The 21,899-nt window shown below is 40.7% G+C and overlaps 2 protein-coding genes across 2 annotated transcripts; both read left to right on the top strand.

The window, feature by feature from the left end:
• Positions 1 to 5,115: 5,115 nt before the first annotated feature.
• LOC116990301 (taste receptor type 1 member 1-like) lies at positions 5,116 to 10,073 on the top strand. Its single transcript, XM_033047809.1, has 3 exons — positions 5,116 to 5,379; positions 8,121 to 8,879; positions 9,846 to 10,073. Exons 1-3 carry the CDS (start codon positions 5,116 to 5,118, stop codon positions 10,071 to 10,073), a joined length of 1,251 nt encoding a protein of 416 aa, XP_032903700.1.
• Positions 10,074 to 10,279: 206 nt separating this feature from the next.
• On the top strand, positions 10,280 to 12,628 carry LOC116990300 (taste receptor type 1 member 2-like). Its single transcript, XM_033047808.1, has 2 exons — positions 10,280 to 10,390; positions 11,697 to 12,628. The coding sequence occupies exons 1-2, from the start codon at positions 10,294 to 10,296 to the stop codon at positions 12,626 to 12,628; spliced, it is 1,029 nt and encodes a 342-aa protein (XP_032903699.1). The 5' UTR covers positions 10,280 to 10,293.
• The last annotated feature ends 9,271 nt before the right edge of the window (positions 12,629 to 21,899 follow it).

Below are 21,899 nucleotides of genomic sequence, written 5' to 3'. Positions count from 1 at the left end.
GCTGCCTGGCCCAAGGGAAAGAGTGGCTCACATGCCAACTGCTGGGAAGTCCTTCACTGCTTCTGCTTCAGTGGACTCAGATAAGGAATCTGATGGGACAATTAATGTTGATTATTGTATAAAACTGTTGGACTTGTTCATTGCTGGTTTCTGGACATTTAAGAGTTAATTATTTTTGAATTTTAAGTGCAGATCATGGCGGAAAGGGCAAGAGTCAATTTAATTAATTTATTTGTGGGGTGTGGACATCACTGCCAATGCCATCATATGTTCTGCACCTCTACCTGCCCCTGAGTTAAAGAGATGGTTGAGGTCACCTCATTGATAGATCTAGAGTCATGTGTAGGTCAGACTAGATAATCACAAGCATTAATAAACCTATTAGATTTCTTGCACAATCTCATAGTTTCATGAACTATTGAATAGTTTCAATAGTTCCATCCGATGGTTACCATTACCAAGTCTAGATTTTATGAATTTCCAGACATTTAATCAATTTAAATTCTCTAAATGCCACAGTGAGAATCAAATCTCTGGCTGCTCCTGCAGAAACATAATCATTACACTGCCATAGTGATCAGAGAATGAAGGTAATTGGCAAAATGTAATACGAAATAAGCCCTTTTTATGCAGTGAGTAGTTAGGGTCTGGACTGGGGGCAGTCGTGGATTCAATCTTGATTTTAAAAGAAAACTAGAGTGCTTGAAATAAAATGTTCAGGCTAGCCACTTTGGGTGCCGGTAAAATCAGGGCAGTACAGTCATGGGAGGACTGAGCCCTGGAAAGCACCTTCTGGGCAGGTGGACGCTACCACTCAAGTGGAAGGTCCACATCTTCAGGTGAGGAGAGAATTTAAAGATGATAGTTTCTTACCTGTTACAAGTCACCCTTTCAGGCTTCAGCCGTTGAGCTAGACCAATGCTATTCTCATGAAAAGGGAACAGTCCTCCAAGGATGTAGTCTCCAGACACCTTGTACTCTGCATTGATTCCATGAACTCCTGGTGCCTCGGTCAGAGAAGCCACGGCCAGCAGTAAATGGAAACCCGACTGCGAAATGTAACAAGTCATTTTAACCGACAAAAGGTATCGCAGCAGTAATTGGTCTTTCCCTACTGTGCAAACAGAAAATTCACGACTTTATTTGTGGACATTTTTATCTGTTTTCTTTGTAATCAAATAATTAGGTCACCTAATTTGAGGATATTTGCATATATTACACATGCTGAATGATGTTCAACTAACCAATGAATTATATTTCCGGTTAAAACTAATCCAAGGTCAGTGTTTTTTATGAACCTGATTCGTAGAAAGAGAAAGGGCACAACCGTTTGATACAAACGTAGAAACGAGGAAAGATAAACAAGTCCCTTAGGCTAAGATTAAACCCACCGATCCAAACTCCAACTTTAATGTCAAATCCCTTAGAGCCATCTACCCAGCAAACCCATTAATCCTCCCACTGACTTTATGGGGAACATTGTGCCTTCACATCGGAGGATGGTGGTAATAGTGGTGGGTGGGTGGGGAGTCATTTTAATTTGCATATTAACTCTCAGCATTATTGCTACAACCCTGAGTAGCACGGAACCATTTCGAATTTTGGAGGGAGACTAAAAATCCGATTGAATGGTGCCTGAGCAATAATCTTGCCCCCAACATCAGCAAAACCAAAGAGCTGATTGTTGATTTTAGGAGGGGAAAGTCAACAATCCTCAAACCTGTCTTCATTGATAGATGGCATTAGAGTGAGTCAGCATGTTTTAAGTTCCTGGGCATGCATATCTCCGAAGATCATCAAGACCTATGCTTCCTTAGAAGGTTGACAAGATTCGGTATGTCGATGAATACTATTTTGGACTTTTACAGATACAAGATAATGAGTGGTTGCATCATTCCGCTTCCACCATCTGGAAAACGTACATGAGCCTAAAAACTATGATCACCAGGTTCAAGAATAGCTTCCTCCCAACAACCTTCGGGATTTTGAACATTACACAACATTAACCTCAGCAACTATGAACTTCTATGGGCTATCTTTGTATTAAAAACTTTGGGGGCTTTTGCACTGGTATTAGTTATTAATTTACTGAATTTTTAAAATATATTATATTTTATGTGTATTGCATTTACGGGTCTATTAAGCTGCTGCAAGTAAAATGTCATTGTTCCATTGTCCGGACCTATGACAATTAAACAGTCTTGACTTAAACCATGGGACAAGCTGAAGATGAGTAATGGGATCTTTGTGATGATGTGGGGGTGTATGTGCATCAAAGCCAACTTAAGTGAACAGTGAATATTATGGAAATATTATGCAAACAATCATTTGGCTCTTCAGCCATCCCTCACACTGCATTCTTTAAAAGACATTGAAATGGCAAAATCAGCTTCCTCCAAGCACAGAGAGCTCCATCTCATTTCTGTAGCAAAATGTACTTCCTTTTGCTCCTGTATATTTACTCCACAATAGTGGAACCAATTAGAGTTGTCTCAGAAGGATGCTCGGGGATATTAACCTCACCAGGAGAGTATGTGATTGGGGGCTTGTTTCCTATTCACACTACCTCACTTGAAGATGTTGACCGATCAGAGCCTGTTGTACCCAACTGTGAGAAGTAAGTAACAGCTGAATAAAATTATGTGCGTAAAACTCATCCTTGATGAGATATTATAACTATCTCACCATGAATACATGCACATGCTCTATGTGTATGTTGCTGGTGTCTTTATATATAGGTTCTTTGCACAGTTATGTGTGTATTAGTCACACTGAAGGTCTGGGTATATGCTTAACGTGTTCGGCCTGAATGTATCAGTCATGTTATATGTATGATTACAGGTTTTGTTTGTATCAATCATGATATATGTAGGATTGCAAAGGATACATAGCTCAGAAACAGGCAGTATTTCTGAAGAAGGGTCTCGACCCGAAACGTCACCCATTCCTTCTCTCCAGAGATGCTGCCTGCCCCGTTGAGTTACTCCAGCATTTTGCGATCTACCTTTGATTTAAACCAGCATCTGCAGTTCTTTCCTACACATGTATTAATAAGCAATTCTTGCTGTCACCTTTGTTCCACTCCTCCTGTCTTTCCTTAGATCAGCATAATTCTGTTCCATAAACGCTTGTCCTTCACTCTTTAAATGAATCAATACAATCTGCTTGAACCATCTCCCATGTGGTACCAAATTCCACATTCTCACTGCCTTTGGTCAAGAAATTCAGAATTTCCTATTGAATGTCTTAGGCATCATCTTAAAACTTTAGTTGGGTCACTGCTCAAACTTTCCCCAAGAGGATAGCCATCCAGTCACATTGTCCTTTCGTGCTATTCTCACCCTCGTATTTCTAATATCATCTTTGTAAAAATTCTCTGCACTTTCTCCATGATCTCAAAATCATCTTTAAAATATAGAGATTAATACTGCGTCCATTGCCCTGATCGTGGTTGAATCAAACTTGCGCACAGTTTAAGCATAACCTCTGGCTTTTCAGTTCTATCCAAGTCGAACTTGCCTTTGTTTCTATATTGCTCCACTAACCTCTGGCACAACACATAGTGATTGCCTTATTTGTATTTGAAGTATTCATCATGACCTTCTGAAGAACAATTTGGAATGGGTAATAAATGCTGACCTTGTCAGTCATGCCCAATTGCCATGAATTCATAAATTATAAAAATAGAATATTCGAAGTCATCAAGAAAGTTACAGACTGAGAAGTACGGTTGTTTTTTATACATATTATCGAGGAATAAGTTGCATTCTAGTCAAATGATTCAGATGGTTTATATGTGGTGTAACAAATATCCAAAACTGAATTACAGCTGGGGCATTTCATTGTCATGGTCTAATAAAAGTGTAGATTTAATGGGAATCAACCAACAAGTTGCATGTTTCAAACATTATTCCACATTAATTGTTCTAATTGTTGCTGATTCTAGTCATGATAATATTTTCTACGACTTGTGTTTTTATCTCACTCCTTAGTTTGACATCTGAGGACACTCCTTCACCCTACCTGAACTTGCTATCACACTTTCACATCAAGCTGAAGTGCCCAGATGGAGACAGTAATGTTTTGACGTTGCTGGCCTGGATTTTTCGGAGTTGCACATTGGGTTTGGCAGGTGTCAGCCTCACAATGTGGATGTGTTCCATTGGATTAGGGATAGGAGCAGCTCTCCATCTGAATGTTTTTTTCATATTTCTTGAATCCATGCCATAAATCTCAATAAGTATTGTATCCAGCTGCTGGAAGTGGGATCTCAGGTTAAAACGTGGTCAGATATATATTCATTGTTTGGGCAACTCAGGGAAACGTACACTCACCAACTGAGTCTCCCATCCCTTTCCACCCACAACTCTTTTCCTACTTTAAATTTCACGCCCTTCCTTGTCTGACACCCGTTGTCTCCTTTTCACCTCTAACCTTTGTCATTTACGCCACCCATTTGCCAATCAAAAGCCCTCCTCACCTATATTCACCTGTGGCTCGAAGATAGACACAAAAGGCTGCAGTAACTCAGCGGGACAGGCAGCATCTCTGGAGAGAAGGAATGAGTGAAGTTTTGGGTCGAGGTTTTGTCCACCTCTTTTTCAGCTATCTCCCCTCTACACCTATCATTCTGAAGAATAGTCCCAACTTGAAACTGTCTATGCATTCCTTCCACAGATGCTGCCTGATCCGCTGAGTTCCTCCACCATTTTGTGTTTTGTTTAGGAAAATGTCTACTTGATACTCTGAAACACCTGACGACGAGTGGGGTATGTTTATGACTTCGGACCTTTGGTTCCCAAAGCTCCTCAACACAGTGATTTTCCCAACTCATGTCTGTGTCTGTTCAACTCATCAGACGAGATAATATGCCTATGTTAATCAGGAACATCGTTTTTATTTTCAATGACCTGTAAGTGAAATGGATAGGTCGTTTTTCTGTCTCACAATTTTCACTTTCCTATGTTTGTCCAAATGTCTGACACCTGTGAAAATTACCTACCATGTTATTCTTGAGCTATACAGTAATTTTCCTGCCCGTCAAAGTTTAATTTAAATAAATGATGTCTTCTTAGGTCAATCTTCAAGAAAGACATGTTCATCTATTTCCAAGCAATGAGATTTGCCCTTGAAGAAATTAACAACTCAACTGAGCTGTTGCCAGGCGTTATTCTGGGCTATGATATTACTGACAGTTGCTCTGAAGTTGTGGACATTCAGGCCATGTTCAGATTCCTGTCAGGCAAGCAAGGAACAGAAGTGGAGATATTAAACAATTATACATCCTATCAGCCTAGAGTGATCGCTATTATTGGGCCAGCTTCAAGCGAAATAGCAATTACCATTGCTAGAGTTTCAGGTTTCTTCCTCATTCCTCAGGTAAGTTTCACCATGATTCTTGTTAATGTCTGAGCTGCAATAGATGCAGTTTGCCCAGGTTTCACTTCCCTTAATTTACCGTAATGCTCAAATTGGCTTTGTAGTCATGGCCTCATTTAAAATTACTGCTACCATTCTCTGCTGAAGACTTTCACAAGGATCAGGTCTTCTGAAGATGTTTAAGGCCTCAGTAAACATCCATAAATTATGTTAAAGAAATTAGGTACTGAATGTTTGTACAATTTGTCGGGGTACTTTAGCAAACTATATTGAAGGCCATGATGTTTAAGAAGGTACTGCAGCGTTGGCACGTGGCCTCAGCCTTGTAGAGATCGATGCGCCAGACTACCATGGCACCTCCCTTGAAGGCCATGATCATGGATTTCCACCCAATGTCACTGGACAGTTATTGGATCTAGAAATGGTTGATTTTCCTCTGCCCGGGTCATGAGCAGCAAATTCATCACATACCAGAAATGAAATAGGCTGCCCTTGGCAGTGACATCTGTCGACAAGGCTTAAAAGTACTAGTGTTATTTATGCAAAACATTCCACTGTATTATATCCAGTTTCATGACTGTATTCACAATACCACCGGTTCCTCGACTCTTCTGACATCCAGTCTTGAATACATTTGTAAATTCTTTCATCTCAACATTTGGACTATGGAAGCTGCTGTCTACAAGATTACATGTTTTATACCTTCTCGATACCTCACCTCTTTTTATGTCTTCTACCTTTGGCTGAGCCAGTAAAGATCTTTGGTTCCTGTTTAAGCTTTACATCATGCGTTTAAATTCATAAGGCAACCAAGCCTAATCTCTATTTTTATAACAGCTAATGGCCCTGCCTCCTACTACAATCTTAATAACCATATAACCATATAACAATTACAACACGGAAACAGGCCGAACACTTAGTCTCACCTAGTTCCATCTACCTGCACTCAGACCATAACCCTCCATTCCTTTCCCGTCCATATACCTATCCAATTTATTTTTAAATGATAAAAACGAACCTGCCTTCACCAGTTCCTCTGGAAGCTCATTCCATACAGCTACCACTCTTTGAGTAAAGACACACTCTTCTGATGGTAACCTTCCTATCCTTTTACTTTTATAAATTTTAGGTAATCTCATTGAGTCATAGTCATACAATGCAGAAATAGACCCTTCGCCCAATTTGTCCATGCCAACCAAGTACAGCTTATCCCCATTACAGCTTATCCCATTTGCTTGCATTTGGCCCATATCCCCCCAAACCTTTCCTATCCATGTACCTGTCTATGTATCTTTTAAATGTTGTTATTGTACGTCCTCTGGCAGCTTATTCCCTATACCCACGTCCCTCTGAAAAAGTTGCCTCTCAGGCACCTATCACCTTAAACCTATGTTCTCTGTTTCTCCAGAGTGAAAGTCTCTGTGCATTCGCCCTATCAATTCCCCTCACAATTGTATACACCTCTATAAGATCACCCTTAGCCTCACACCCTCAAAGGAATAAAATCCTAGCTTCCCCAATCTCCTCCGATGGCTCAGGCCCTCCAGTCCTGGCAACATCATTGTGAATCTTCTGTGCAGTCTTTCCAGCCTAATGACATTGTCCCTTTAGTAGTGTTAACAAAACCGAACACAATACTCAGAATGTGGCATCTGCAGTGTTTTGAACAACTATAACTATATTTTTTGTTAGCTATCCTGCACCAAGCCCAATTTATTCATTCCCACTGTTCATGATAATCTACGTATGTTTATGGTTCCTTAATCAAAAGTTAAATTGTTGTCCTTGGGTTTAAATACTTTAATATCTCATCCTCCATAATCTTGAAAATACCTTCTGTCCCATTACATCCAAACTTCACCATGCTCGAATGTTCTGTTAATCAGATTCTAATTTCTAAAAGACCCCTTTCCTTTACCTCTGCCTTCTACGACCTCCATATGGCTCTTATCCTTCCACAGCTTTGTTAAAGTTCACATTTTTGGTCACTCCTGTTATCTCCTTTGATATGGTAATATTGTTCTGATTTGTTTAGGAAGGAACTGCGGATGCTGGTTTACACTGAAGATAGACACAAAAAGATGGAGTAACTCAGTAGGACAGGCAACATCTCTGGAGAGAAAGAAGGGTCTCGACCCGAAACGTCACCCACTCACCTCTCCAGAGATGCTACCTGTCCCGCTGAGTTAATCCAGCTTGTTCTGATTAGACTAGGCTAATGGTGTATTAAAACATGTGAGATGTTATTGTGGGCAGTACGTTCATCATCTGAACTAGAGGGCAGCTAGGAATCCTAACGCTTTTATCAGTAAACCCCATATCATACTTTGGATGGAACGACCTGAAGGAAAGGTGATTTACTCTGGATGAGTATATTTCTCAGTGGTTGCACATCTCCGAACCAAAATGGACTTGAACATAAGAATCCCTACTGGGAGAGCAATGCAGCAATATGGGTAGCTGCACTGTCAGATAACTACCTTTCAGGTAAGGCCACTTCTGCCCTCACAGGTGAATATTAAAGATACTATGGCATATAACATGTGATAAAGAGTAAGATAATTCTTCCTGGTATTTGTGTCAATTATTGGCAGATCATTTGTTCATTTATATTCCTTTTATTGCTTTGTATGGAATCTTACACAGATTGTCTTACTATGAGTTGACAGTAAATGCACATAGAGATACCTCATTGTTTGTGAAATTCTGCATTGACGCAGGTGTTTGTTCCGCTTCTGCAGATTAGTTACCTGGCATCTGCTGAGATTCTGAGTGACAAGATGCATTTCCCGTCATTTTTCCGGACTATTCCAAGTGACAAGAATCAAGTAGAAGCCATGGCTTTACTGATCCAGGAATTCCGTTGGAACTGGATTGCTGTTGTTGGCAGTGACAATGAATATGGACGCAATGGACTAACCAAAGTGGTGGAAATGGCCTCGGCACTGGGGACTTGCATTGCGTATCAGGGTATTATCTCTACTTCCCCCGAGATTATCAACCAAGTCATTAACAACATCAGCAGCACTGTCAATGTTACAATTCTCTTTTCCAATAAGTTAATAGCACAAGTATTTTTCAGTTTTGTTGTGGCTCAAAATCTTGCTTCCAAAGTGTGGATCGTAAGTGAAGCCATTTCATTATCGGAGGAGATAACAAAAATACCAAGAATTGAGAGTATTGGGACTGTTATCGGCATAGCGGTTAAGGAAGGGGAATTGACACACTTTAAGGAATTCCTAGACAAACCTCTGAACCACATTTACTCAGGGATCGTGCCAGGCCTGGGATTGGGAGAGTGTACCAATAACAGAGGCACCTGTGATCAAGAATGTAATTGGCTGAAGGCTAAGCATTTAAACTCTTCATCACCCAGCCTGGAGAAGAGAATCTCACACAATGTATACTCAGCTGTGTATGCTGTGGCCCATGCATTGCACGATCTACTCCAATGTAATGCGACACAGTGCGATAGAACACAAAGCTTCCTCCCATGGCAGGTAGGTGTATGCCCATCCAGTGTGATTCACATTTAGGCAGATGTATGAGAGCCTAAAAATTAATGGAAATAGGAGAAGCCCTACGTGCACAACAAACCTGTTTTTTTAACACATCCATCCCATTCACCCTCATTTTCTCCTCAGCTTTATCTTGTCCCCATCCCCCCCAACTTTGTTACTACCCATATCCCTCAATTTCACCTCATCATCTTCCTGAACTTCATCCAATCCAATCCTCATATTATTTGTAATGTAAAAAAAAACTGTAGTAAATGTAATTTCGTTCAAACCTAGGTTTGAATGACAATAAATAGCATTCCATTCCATATCCCTTGCCCAATGTCCCCAGCTCTGCAATCTCCTCTTTGTGTAGGAAAGAACTGCAGATGCTGGTTTAAATTGAAGGTAGACACAAAATGCTGGAGTAACTCAGCGGGACAGGCAGCATCTCTGGAGAGAAGGAATGGTTGACGTTTTGGGTCGAGACCCTTCTTCAGACTGCCGTGTTTTTTTTGTTGTAAACTAGCATCTGCAGTTCCTGTGTCTACATCCTAAAACTGAATGCATAATGAACCCCAAGACATATTTCAAACTTGAATTTTAAGATTTAACTGTGAGCCATGACCTAGCAATTGATCTTAAGACTTGCCCTTGACAAGTAAATCATTAAATCTCGGAATTTGCCCCTAATCTAACCTGAAACGTAATCACAATTAATAAATTTAACATCCAAATGCTCAGCTTTCAATAATTAATTCAACAAAAACATAATTAAATAGATAATCAAACTCAAATAGTAGTAAGGAAAATCAGTCGAGTAGAATTAAAGAATTTGAGCCAAACACCGGTGATATTTAGAATTTCAGTGATGATTGAATGATTTATAAACAATGTCAAACCTACTGGTTGAACGGCCCAATCTCAATGTAGATCTCATGTATTTGCATTCAATTATTTGTGTGACAGTTACTCAGCAGATTAAAGACGGTGAAATTTAACCTTCAAGATTACACTCTCTATTTTGATGAGAACGGAGACCCACCAGTTGGCTATGACATTGTTTTATGGGATTGGATGAGAGTCGGAGTCAACTTTAAGACTATTGGTTCGTACATGCCAGCTACAAGAAAGATCAGCATCAATCCATCCTTAATCCAGTGGAATTTGGAAGATAACTTGGTGAGAACGCTGTAAAAACTTAATAATTTTGTTCTTGTGGAACTGTTATGAAGCTCCAGAGAAAAACCCCCCACTGTTTTTGCCTTTGGATGGGGAAGACACCTACCCTGTCTTCCCCTTCCAACCCCACTCCACAGCAAAATTAATTTCTACAATGATAGCTGGGTCTCTTTATGAAGCTTAGAGAGGTCTTGTGTATTTTATCCACCAGATTCCATTTTCTAATTGTTCAACGATGTGTGAACCTGGACAGAAGAAAGTCCCAAGAGGGATTTTTCCTTGCTGCTACAACTGTGAAGATTGTCCCTCAGGAACATTCCTGAATCAAAGTGGTCAGTAAGCCTCTTTATCCGCTATTCCTCACCTAGTTTTTGATTTACTTTTTTCCTTGACCTCATTGGATTGTAAAATATCACCATCTGCAACTGCTTACCTCTAATAGGAAATTCTGTTCAAAATAGCTCGCATTTCTTCTCTTGCCTCATTGGTTGAGTCAACCAAAGAGACCTTTGGTTTTTATTCAGCCAGGATTCAATTTCTTTCTGCAGAAAACCAGCCGCTAGTTAACTCCACATGTGGAGGGGGGGGGGAGGAGAGGAATTTATGGGTTATTAAAATGGAACAAAAACAATTCATTACTATAACTTTGGATCTAGAATTATGTTCAGTAATGCGATGAGAGAATCTTTGTGGGCAATTGGTTGCTTCACACTCTGAAACTGAAAAAAGTTAAAAATAACATTTTTTTTAATTGGAAGCCTACAAAGTGCCTCTGTTTTTCAGTAGGTGATTGACCTATTAAATCCCCTAAAAGGTTACATGAAAACACAAACTCACTGTGAACAGAAGTCTGCAACTTACTATATTAGCCAAGAATGTGCTGTAGCATATGTCTAGCATCTATATATGATGCTCTGAGGAAAGGTCCTGACCCAAACGTCATTATCCATGTTCTCCAGCGATATTTCCTAACCCACAGTGTTATTCCAGTACTCTGTGTATTTTTTCTTTTGTAAACCAGCGTCTGCAGTTTCTTGTATCTACCTGTTTAAAGTCTGTCCATCAGGACTAATGTAGCAAATCCTATAGTGGGCAGCTATGAGGTAAACCAAATGTAGTTACCATCTTCAATGAATACTAGAACACTTACCTGTTTACAGTCCAAGGGTAGCTCAACATGTAATCTTCCCCCAATCACTTTTCTTTCATCCTGTTCTTTGTATTCTAGGACTCCCAGAGGACTTTTTTTTACCAAGAGTGTATAAGGAAATTTGCTCTATACGTTATTCATGTCTATGAGATAAAGTCTCCCCTGGAAAATCAACATGAGCATGGCTGAAGTTAAGGATTATAACAGATTTCAATACAGTATAAAATTCAAAGAAGTGGTTGACAATATTGCTGAAAGGAGTGGGAGTTTTTCAATAAGTTGTTAAAAGTCGAAGAAAGTGCTGAAGGAACTCAGCTTGTTAGGCAGCATCTGTGGAGGGAATGTACAGATGACTTTTGGCTCGGAAACCCTTCTTCTGGCCAAATAACCTTTGGGTCAAATCCGGTGCTCTGCCATATCCAATGTGGACAGCACAGTTTCTTTAAAGTGGCCTCCATGTGAATTAATCATAATTAAATTTGTTGCAGATCCCTACAGTTGTGTGGATTGCCTCTGGCATCAGTGGTCACCTCCAAGGAGCCATCACTGCATGGAACGGGAGCTAAACTACCTGGAATGGCATGCACCTTTCTCTATATTTCTATTGACGTTGACGAATGGTGGACTTTTGCTGACCATTATCATAGCAATCATCTTTATACTTAATTACAACACTCCAGTTGTCAGGTCTGCTGGTGGCAGAATGTGTTTTCTCATGCTTGCATCAATAATCTGTAGCTTTTCCTGTGTGTTTTTCTACATTGACAAACCAAGCAATGCATTCTGCCAAATAAGACAGATCTTTTTCACAGTCAGCTTCACCATCTGCCTGTCCTGTATCTTGGTTAGGTCATTTCAAATTGTCTGTATCTTTAAACTGGCTGCCAAGTTGCCCAAGGCCCACGAATATTGGGTTAAATATAATGGACAGTACATGTTCATCTTTTTAAGCACCTTCATCCAAATCATCATTTGCACTGTGTGGATGATTACAGGTCCACCCAGCACTCATGGGCATATCATTACGAAAGCAATTGTCCTGGACTGCAACATTGGTAACACCATTGGCTTCTCTCTCAGTTTTCTTTACACTGTTTTTCTAACAGTAGCATGTTTCATCTTTGCTTATATGGGAAGAGACCTACCAAAAAATTACAATGAGGCTAAGTTCATTGCCTTCAGTATGATGATCTGTTTTGTGTATTACATTCTGTATATGACATCAATGGTCACCCCCAATCAGGAAAGGTACACCTCACACATACAGACTTTCCTAACTGTCACTAGTGCCTTTAGTATTGCTCTGGGCTATTTTGTTCCAAAATGTTACATCATTTTGTTTATGCCGCAGAATAACACCATGGTTTATTTCCAATCCTGCATTCAGGATTACACGAAGAGGCAGAATGATGCAAATTAAATTGCTTCAGTCCCTCACCTGGTCCTTTAGCTTTTAGTGTTTACAGTGTAGCAGAAAGAAGTCCAACATGTCATTCTTCCCTTGGATTCTATAGGACCCTTCTTTTTATGTTCAATCTTGACTTTGACAAGCATCCTGCTAAAATCCATGCATGCTACACAGTAACACTGTTTGTCACCTTTTTAAAAATCTGATGTTCTCGGAGAGGACTCCTTTCTTTAAAATAATACCTCTTAAAATTCTACTACTTTAACCATTTCTTTGGTCAAATATCTCCTCTTGGCTCAGTATCGTTTTTTCCCCCCTGATAATGTCCAAATGAAACATGTTGGTATCTTCTTTTGTTGAAGGTTCTACAGTAGTTCAGATGCAAAGTATTGCAGGTGCTGGAAATGAATGGTATTTCCTGTCATAGTAGAGAATTAGGCCTGAAATTCAAATCTGCGCTGTGATAACAAGGACGTTTGAGACATGCTGATAATATTGTTACAGCTATGTGTCACCTTGTTAAGATTCTCAATTGTTTCATTTGCAGTGATGACTGATTTCAGTAATTTACATTGTGTTGGATCTCTGCAATTCATGGAAAATATGTGTGAAAAATAAAACAAGACATGTTGCATTTTATTATTTAAAGGGGGTGATTCTTCATGAAGTGTAGAATCCCAAATTCAACACTTGCTTCCCACTGTTGTTGGGATGAATTCATTATTGCAGGATTAGAGTACACTAATTCTGCTTCATTACAGAAAGATCAGGCAGCGTCTGTGGAAGTGAACTGGACAGATAGTGTTTTGAGTGGGACCCTTTTTCAGACTGGACAGTCACAATTTTCTGGTTCAGCTTTTTCTGTAAACAATACTAGATACTGGGATTTATGAAGCTTATGTTAAGCCTTCCGAGGAAGGAATGGTATCTGCAATGTGAGAGTGAGATGGAAACGGTGAGGTTTAAAGGAGATGTGTGGATTAAGATTTTTACACAGAGAGTGGTGAGTGCCTGGAATGCGCTGCCATAGGTGGTGGTGTCGGTGGAATCGATAGTGGCATTTCTGTGTTTAGATAGGCACATGGTTATGCAAGGAATGGAGGGACATGGTTTATGAGCAGGCAGAAAGGAGTGGTATGTCTTGGCATCAAGTACCACACAGATATTGTCGGCCGAAGGGCCTGTACTGTACTTTTCTATGTTCTAAAACTAAGAAGCAATGATGAGCCCCAACACACAAATGAGGTCCATCACACAGGGCAGATGGGAAAGAGTTGAAAAAAATTACAAAGTAGTATCTTCAACATCACCGATCCATGTTCTCCATCCGCTGAGTTACTCCAGCACTTTATGTCATTTCTTTGTAATCCAGCACCTGCATTTCATTGTTTATTCGTAACTTAAATGTATTCAGTGAGCAGAAATCCACTCCAAGCCTGTAGTGTTTCCTTTGGAATCTCAGTCAAGATATTTGCCGGAATGGCCATGTGTCCAGTGCACGACTTCATAGCATCTACATGCTCATCTACTTGCCAAAATATGTTGCAAATACTCATTAAGACAGTTGTCCATAAAGCAAACAGTAAACAGTGAGGCTTTTCTCCGTATCTAATCTACACTCAAATTAATGGACATTGGGGATGGATCTTTTCATCCATGTATTTAACATGGCGGTCCTTAATATCTAGGTTTTACATAAGAACACCCTGGATTGGAGGGCTTGAGTTATAAGAAGATAATGGGTAGGCTTGGGTCTGTTTTCCCTTGAGCAAAGAGGTGACGTGATAAAGGTGTATAAAATAATGACAGGCATGGATAAGAAAGATAGCTAGTCTGTTTCTCACGGTAGACATGTCTAAAACTAGAGGGCATAGCTTTAAGGTGAAAGGTTTAAATGGGATCTGAGGGGTAAATTTGTCATACAAAGGAAAACTTAGTATCTCAAATGAATGACCAGAGGATGTGGTGAAGGGAGAAAATAATAACAGCTTTTAAGAGGCATTTGGACATGTACTTAAAAGAAGGCCATAAAGAATATGGAATTAATCTAGGTAAACATGTTTAGTCAATTGAATGAGTAGGAATGATTGTTGGCATAAACACAGTGGCCCGAATGGCCTGTTACTATGCTGCACAATTCTATGACTCTAACACAGTGAGATGTACTGGAAAATAAGTCAGTGCACTCCATTTCCAATAAGAATCAACTTCAGAGAGCAGGACCAAATCGTAATGAATGTCGAGCACTTGCAGACAACAGGACCTCAACCAAATGAGAGCATCTTCGAGAGAGGAAGGAAGCTGAATGCATTTACCATTTAAAGTTTAATGGAAATGTCTTTTTTTTTGTGTTAGATTTATGTGGGCCCAGCTGCAAGACATGGTTGGTTGCTTGTAACTTTAAAGATGTTTTTGACTTTATTTGCTCAGTGGTTAATTAGTAGCTATAACTACATGCAATATATTACAGTGTTTACATTTCAGCTATACAGTAATTAAATTTCCCAGGAATGAACCATTGGGACGTTATTGCACTTTACACTATTATGTCCAAGGCCAAGTTACCCATATTTCCATATAGTGCAGGGGGGGCATACAGCCCATCCTCTATGCCAGCCCAGAGCAATCTCATCAGCGGCATCTCCCCACTTATTTCCCTGTCTTTCCATACCTAGCAATTCCTCCAACACTAGTTTTCTATGGTCAAATCCCACTGTACGTTCTGTATGTGGGAGGACCCAGAGTCCCAAGGAGGAAGTTTGTACTTTCCGTGTAGTTTGTACTAGTATCTTTGGTTTGTACGGCCTACCTATGACCACGTGGGTTTTCTCCGGGTACTCTGGTTTCCTCCCACTCCAAAGATACACTGGCTTGGAGGTTAACTGGCTTCCTGAGATGTAAAATTGTCTCTAATGCGTGTAGGTTAGTGTATTATTGGTGGTCTTTGATCGGCGAGGACTCGGTGGGCCAAAGGACCTGTTTCTGTATCTCTAAAGTCTAAAGGAAACCTGCGCGCCACAGCTGGAGCGTGCAAACTCCACAGAGAAGGCAGGTCAATTGGGGATACGCAACAGCATTATGGTCCGAGGGTCACGCTGCCGAGATGTCAAATTCACCATGCAGAGTAGTAAGAGAATCATTAAAGGAAAAATATATGAGAATAGGAATGAGAGTGTGTGTTAAGAAATTATTTGAATATCAGAACGATCATGACTCAAGGTAGGATGGGCGCGAGTAACGGCGGTCAATATCAACAATTGACGCCCAATTATGATGAGAATCAAAATTAAAGTGGGTTTAAGGACGACTGAGCCCGCCACATGCCGTTGTCCGATCTGTGTGGACCAGTGGCGCGCGCTCGCTGCTTGTTCACTCGCAGCCTCCGCGGTCCCCGCCCACCGGCCTCACGCGACCTGACGGTTGGCTTTTGAAGCTTCCAAGCGTCGATCGATGAGGCCGCGGGGATGTCGGTCGCTCCACGATTGACTTTTGAGAGAAACGTCGTCTAAAACGAGTTTTGGCCGTCAATGCAAAAAAAGGAGGACATCGATAATATGTAGACATTCGTTGAAAAGTGACCACTAACATTCGCACTGTCCACATGACCCTGTCCAAGAATCGTCACACATCTTCTTGACGGCCTGTCTGTGCCATCATCATCATTGTCGACGTTAACCACCATCAGCATCCTGGGGAGTCCCATTTATTTGGAAATTAACGGGACCATCATCAAGAATGCTATGATTTTTAAAGCAAGTCAGAGATCACCAGTCTTGAAAGAATTTCCACTCTTCACATGGTACATAAGGATTGTAAAGGAACACTACACGCTTGTTTCCCCAAAAACCAACAGAACTCAAAAAGCCATCAAGGACAAAGCTATTTACTAGACTGGCAATTTGTCCAACGCCTAAAACATTAACCTCCACCAAGGCACAGTGGCCACATTGTGTGTGCACATGTACAAAATGTAGCAGCAAAAGACCATTGCTCTACCATATCTCCCAACCCTACAACCAAGTTACTGGTCTGTAAAATAAGGAAGAATCCAATCTACTCGAAAAGAACCAGCGTTCTCTTACATTGAAGAGAATAACATGAAGCTGAAATAAAGAGGTGTGAAAATGTAAGTTATTAAATGAAGTGAGCTGCAAGGAGGAGGTGAGAGCAGCAAGAATTTTCATTTAAACCAAATCAGGAATCACTTGCACTGAGTCAAGGTCTATACTCATGTAACTCAGTGATGAACCATAAAAGCTTGCGGGCTAGATGAGCTTGTGTCGTCCACCAGCAATAGTCTACCCCAAGAGGATTGCTTCTGTCCCACATGCTAAGTCACCACACTAGCTGTTGTGGCCATAGTGTTATCCACCAGTTCCAAGAAAATCCCTGGACTACCTAACTTCATAAAAGGAGCAGACTGTGGCATTCCCCACCAGAAACACATGAGCACTTGTTGGAAGAATGATCTGGCGGCAATTGCATTACAGAGAGCACAATCATCCCAGATTCACCTGACTTCAGGTGGAGTCAGAGTCAAGCTGCATGGAAATGGGCCCTTTGGCCAAACTTCCCCATGCTGACCAAGATTCCCTATGTACACTAGTTCCACCTGCTGACGTTTGGACCATATCCCTCTAAATCTTTCCTATCGGTGTACCAGTCCAAATGTCTTTTAAATTTTTCTACAGTACCTGCCTTAACTACCTCTTCCGGCAGTTCATTCTATATACCCACAAGCCTCTGTGTGAAAATGTTGCCCCTCAGGTTCCTATTAAATCTTTCCCAACTCACCTCAATTCTAAGTCCTCTTATTCTTGATTCCTCTACTCTGAGTGAAAGACTGTATCTACCCCATCTATTCCCCTTATGATCTTATAAGATCACCCCTCATCTGCCTGGGCTCTAAGGAACAAGTGCTAGCCTGCCCAACCTCTCTCTATAGCTTGGGGCTTCATCCTCGTAAATCTTCTCTTGCACTATTTCCATCTTAGTAACATGCTATAGCAGGGTGACCAAAACTGAGCACAATACTCCACATATCTAGTACAACTGTGACATAACATCCCAAGTTCTGTACTCAATGCCCGACCAAAAGATCTACGTGTGATGTCACTTTCAAGGAACTAGGTACCTGCACTCCTAGATCTCTTTGCTGTACAACACTCCCCAGGGTCCTGCCATCCACTGTGAAGGTTCTGCCCTGATTTGACTCCCCAAAATGCAAAACCTAGCACTGAACTGAATTAAACACCATTCCTCAGCCCACTTATCCAACTGATCAAGATACTGCTGTAGTTTTTGATAACCATCTTCGCTATCTACGACATCACCAATTTAGTGTCATCTGCAAACTTACATGCCTTGTACATTTTCATCCAAGTCATTGATGTGATATAAACCACAAACAACAATAGCCCTAGCACTGATCCCTGAGGTACATCACTAGTCACAGGTAGACACAAAATGCTGGAGTAACTCAGCGGGACAGGCAGTATCTCTGCAGAGAAGGGATGGGTGACGTTTTGGGTCGAGACCCTTCTTCAGACTGATAACAGACTAGTCACAAGTCTCCAGTTGGAAAAACAACCTTCCACCTTCACCCTCTCATTCCTTCCATGAAGCCAAGTTTAAGTTTGATCCAAGTCTAAGTCTGTTTAGTCTAAATCCCAAGTCTACCTACATCAAGCCTTGGACCAAGGACCATGGTGAGCATAATAGTACTGATGACAAGCAGCTTGTCACCATATAGTGAGCATTTGACATTCAACACCTCCTCATCTGAATCCACCTATCGGTTGCCAGTTCTTGTCCACCTCTCCCCCTCATCTCTTATACTAGCGAACTCAAAATGTGCCCATCCATTTTCTCCATGCTGCCTAATCCCCTGAGTTCCTTCAAAAGATAGTCTGTTATTATATAATATTGGGTTACAGAACTAATGTGTGCATAGTTGGTCGGTTAACATATGGCAGAGATGTGCAAGCACTCTTCGTTGCATAACATTTAATGTTTAAAAGTTCTCTTAAAAAGATGGCACAAACACAATGAGCTGCATCATTCTAAAGGTAGACAAAAGTGCTGGAGAAACTCTGCAGGTGCAGCAGCATCTATGGAGCGAAGGAAATAGGCAACGTTTCGGGCCAAAACCCTTCTTCAGACTGATGTAGGGTGGGGTGGGGGGAAGAAAGGAGAAAGGAAAAGGAGGAGCCCGAGGGCTGAGGGAGAGCAGAGAAGGGGAAGAGACAGCAAGGGCTACCGGAAATTGGAGGTCAATGTTTATGCCGCTAGGGTGCAAACTGCCCAAGCGGAATATGAGGTGCTGCTCCTCCAATTTCCGGTCATAATTCTTTAAATTTGACACCATCCCTAACTTTGATATTAGCCTGGGATGGTTCATCGTTCTTATGGAATCTTTGTCTCACTGAAATATACCTCTGCTGAGATTTATGAAATATCATCTTCTATGATTACCACTGCAGCTACAATTTCAACCTGTAATCTATCCCAGATTAATGTGTCCAATATGACCAATTAGCGTTTTGAAGAAAACATTTAGCTCTTATGTATTTTACTGAATGGCATATTACAAAACATCTGTTTCTTGTGTATGGCCATCAGAAATGGTTTAGATTGTAAATCTTGCCTTCCACGAATAGTTATGCATCCCTGATTTAAACTGAGAAACCAAGATAGCAAGAGTGTGTGTGCTCTGTCACCAAATTTGTGGACCATTTCCACAGAGGAACAAATCCTGAGGTCAATCATCACGAGAAATTAAAACAAAGTGCCATGTTTTCTGAATTACCAAATCATGGGACCACGAGCTCTAATTCAGGGACCACCTATGCCAAGGATCCTGAGATAATTTCGACTAACAGACCAAATTCACAACCACTTACATTCTTAGTCAAAATCTATATACTATATATTTGCTGGAACCTAATCTTGGAAATGCTTATTTTCTGAAGCTAAATTTGGGAACCAAACTCGAAGAGTTAATCCAGGGATTATGTTAATTATGACCAAATGCTGGATCATTTATGCTCTTGAGACTTTATCTAGGAACCACTTAAATATTCTAAGGTACACAATTATGTACAAAATTGTGGGCCGAAGGGCCCGTTCCTGTGCTGCATTGATCTAGAAATTATGAGAAGCTTAGAAAGTGAGACATTTCCTTAGCAGAGGAGTCAATAACTAGGTTATAAATTCAGAAGTGATAAAAAGTAGAAATAAGCCATTTGGCCCATCAAGTCTACTCCAACATTCAATCATGGCTAATCTATCTCTCCCTCCTAACCCTTCTCCTGCCTTCTCCCATAACTTCTGACACCTGTACTAATCAAGAATCTGTCTATATCTGCCTTAAAAATATACACTGACAGCCTCCACAGCCTTCTGTGGTAAAGAATTCCACGTATTCAACCACCCTCTGTCTAAAGAAATTTCTCCTCATCTCCTTCCTAAAAGAACGTCCTTTCATTCTGAGGCTATGACCTCTAATCCTCGACTCTCCCACTAGTGGAAATATCCTCTCCACATCCACTATCCAAGCTTTTCACTATTCTGTTTGTTTCAATGAGCTCCCCCCTCATTCTTCTAAACTCCAGCGAGAACAGGCCCCAAACGCTCATCGGATAACCTACTCATTTATGGGATCATTCTTGTAAACCTCCTCTGGATCCTCTCCAGAGCCAGTACATCCTTCCTCAGATATGTTGCCCAAAATTGTTCACAATATTCCAAATGTGGCCTTACCAGCGCCTTATAGAGCCTCAGCACTACATCCCTTTTATGTATACAAGCCCCCCTGAAATAAATGCTTGCATTTAGTTTGCTTTCTTTGGTAACAAATCAACTTGCAGGTTAACTATTTGGGAATCCTGCACCAGCACTCCCAAGTCCCTTTGCACCTCTGATTTCTGGAATCTCTCCCCATTTAGAAAATAGTCTACGCCTTTATTCCTACTACCAAAATGCATGCCTCCGCACTTATTCCATCTGCCACTTCTCTGCCCACTCTCCAACCTGTCCAAGTCCTTCTGCAGAGTCTCTGCTTTCTCTACACAACCCGCCCTTCCACCTATTTCCGTATCATCCGCAAACCTGGCCACAAAGCCTTCAATCCCCTTGTCCAAATCAGTAATATACAATGTGAAGAGTAGCTTCCCCAGCACTGACCCCTGCGGAATAATAACTAGAGCAATTGGTAGTAAGATTAGAGGGAGTTGAGTACATCCCAATTCTGCTCGTAACATGGATGACTTCATATTTTTCACAACGTATTTTAATTACTATGTCCTTGCCTATTCATTTAGCTTCACCAAATCCCATTGTTGACCTCTCTGCACCCTCTTTCTAACATAACTAGCCATCCTTGTATTATCAGCCAGTTTGGATATAATTTTTCATATCACCTAAACCATTGATGTAGAAAGTCAACAGATGGGCCCAGCTCTACGCCTTAGTTGCAACTTCCCAGTCTGAAAATTGTTCTGTTTTTTCTGCACTCTGATTTCTTTCTGTTAATCAGCTCAAAATCTATGCCATTGTCTTTTCCCCAATTATAGGTGCTCTTATTTTGTTTAATATCCTCCTTGCTACCTTATCAAAGGTCTTTTGAAAGTTCATATAAAGTATATGTTCACTGGTTTACCCCTTATCTATTCTGCAAGTTCTAATCTAAAAAACATGATATCCCTTTCATAAATTCTTGTTGAATCTGGCCATTCCTATGTTTTCTAAAATTCCACGTACAACTTAACAATAGCTTATAGCATTTTACCCACTAATGATGTCAGGCTAACTGGTCTGTAGTTTCGCAGTTTCACTCTCCTTTGTTAAATAGTGGGGAATATTGACAAATGTGATCTCCCCACATATTTGATTTCGAGATAGTATGTAGGTACAGGAATCATCAATATTGTCTCCATTATCAATCAGATAATAATTTACAAAATCTTGAAGAAAACTAGAAATAGGATCATTTTATTTAACACTAAAGATTACAGGTGTAGCAGTTGTATGACCCAGGAAGGTGCTCTCATTTTCTCCCCTGCAGCTTTCCTCATCATTGTGGAGAATCCAAAAGTAATGTTGTCCTGGTTTGCATTCTACTCTGACCATCACTTGGTAGCCACCCTGCATGTCTCTAACTTGCCATTGCTGTACAAAACAGGATCCCAGACATAGCCCTTGCTTTGGGTTGTAAAAATGAGAATCTGCTCTATACGAGCGCCAATTGAACCTTATGGATCTACTGTAGGTTTCCATGAATTCT

Source organism: Amblyraja radiata, chromosome 31 (assembly GCF_010909765.2).
Source record: "Amblyraja radiata isolate CabotCenter1 chromosome 31, sAmbRad1.1.pri, whole genome shotgun sequence".
Taxonomy (NCBI): domain Eukaryota; kingdom Metazoa; phylum Chordata; class Chondrichthyes; order Rajiformes; family Rajidae; genus Amblyraja; species Amblyraja radiata.
This window is presented reverse-complemented; position numbering and strand designations above follow the sequence as displayed.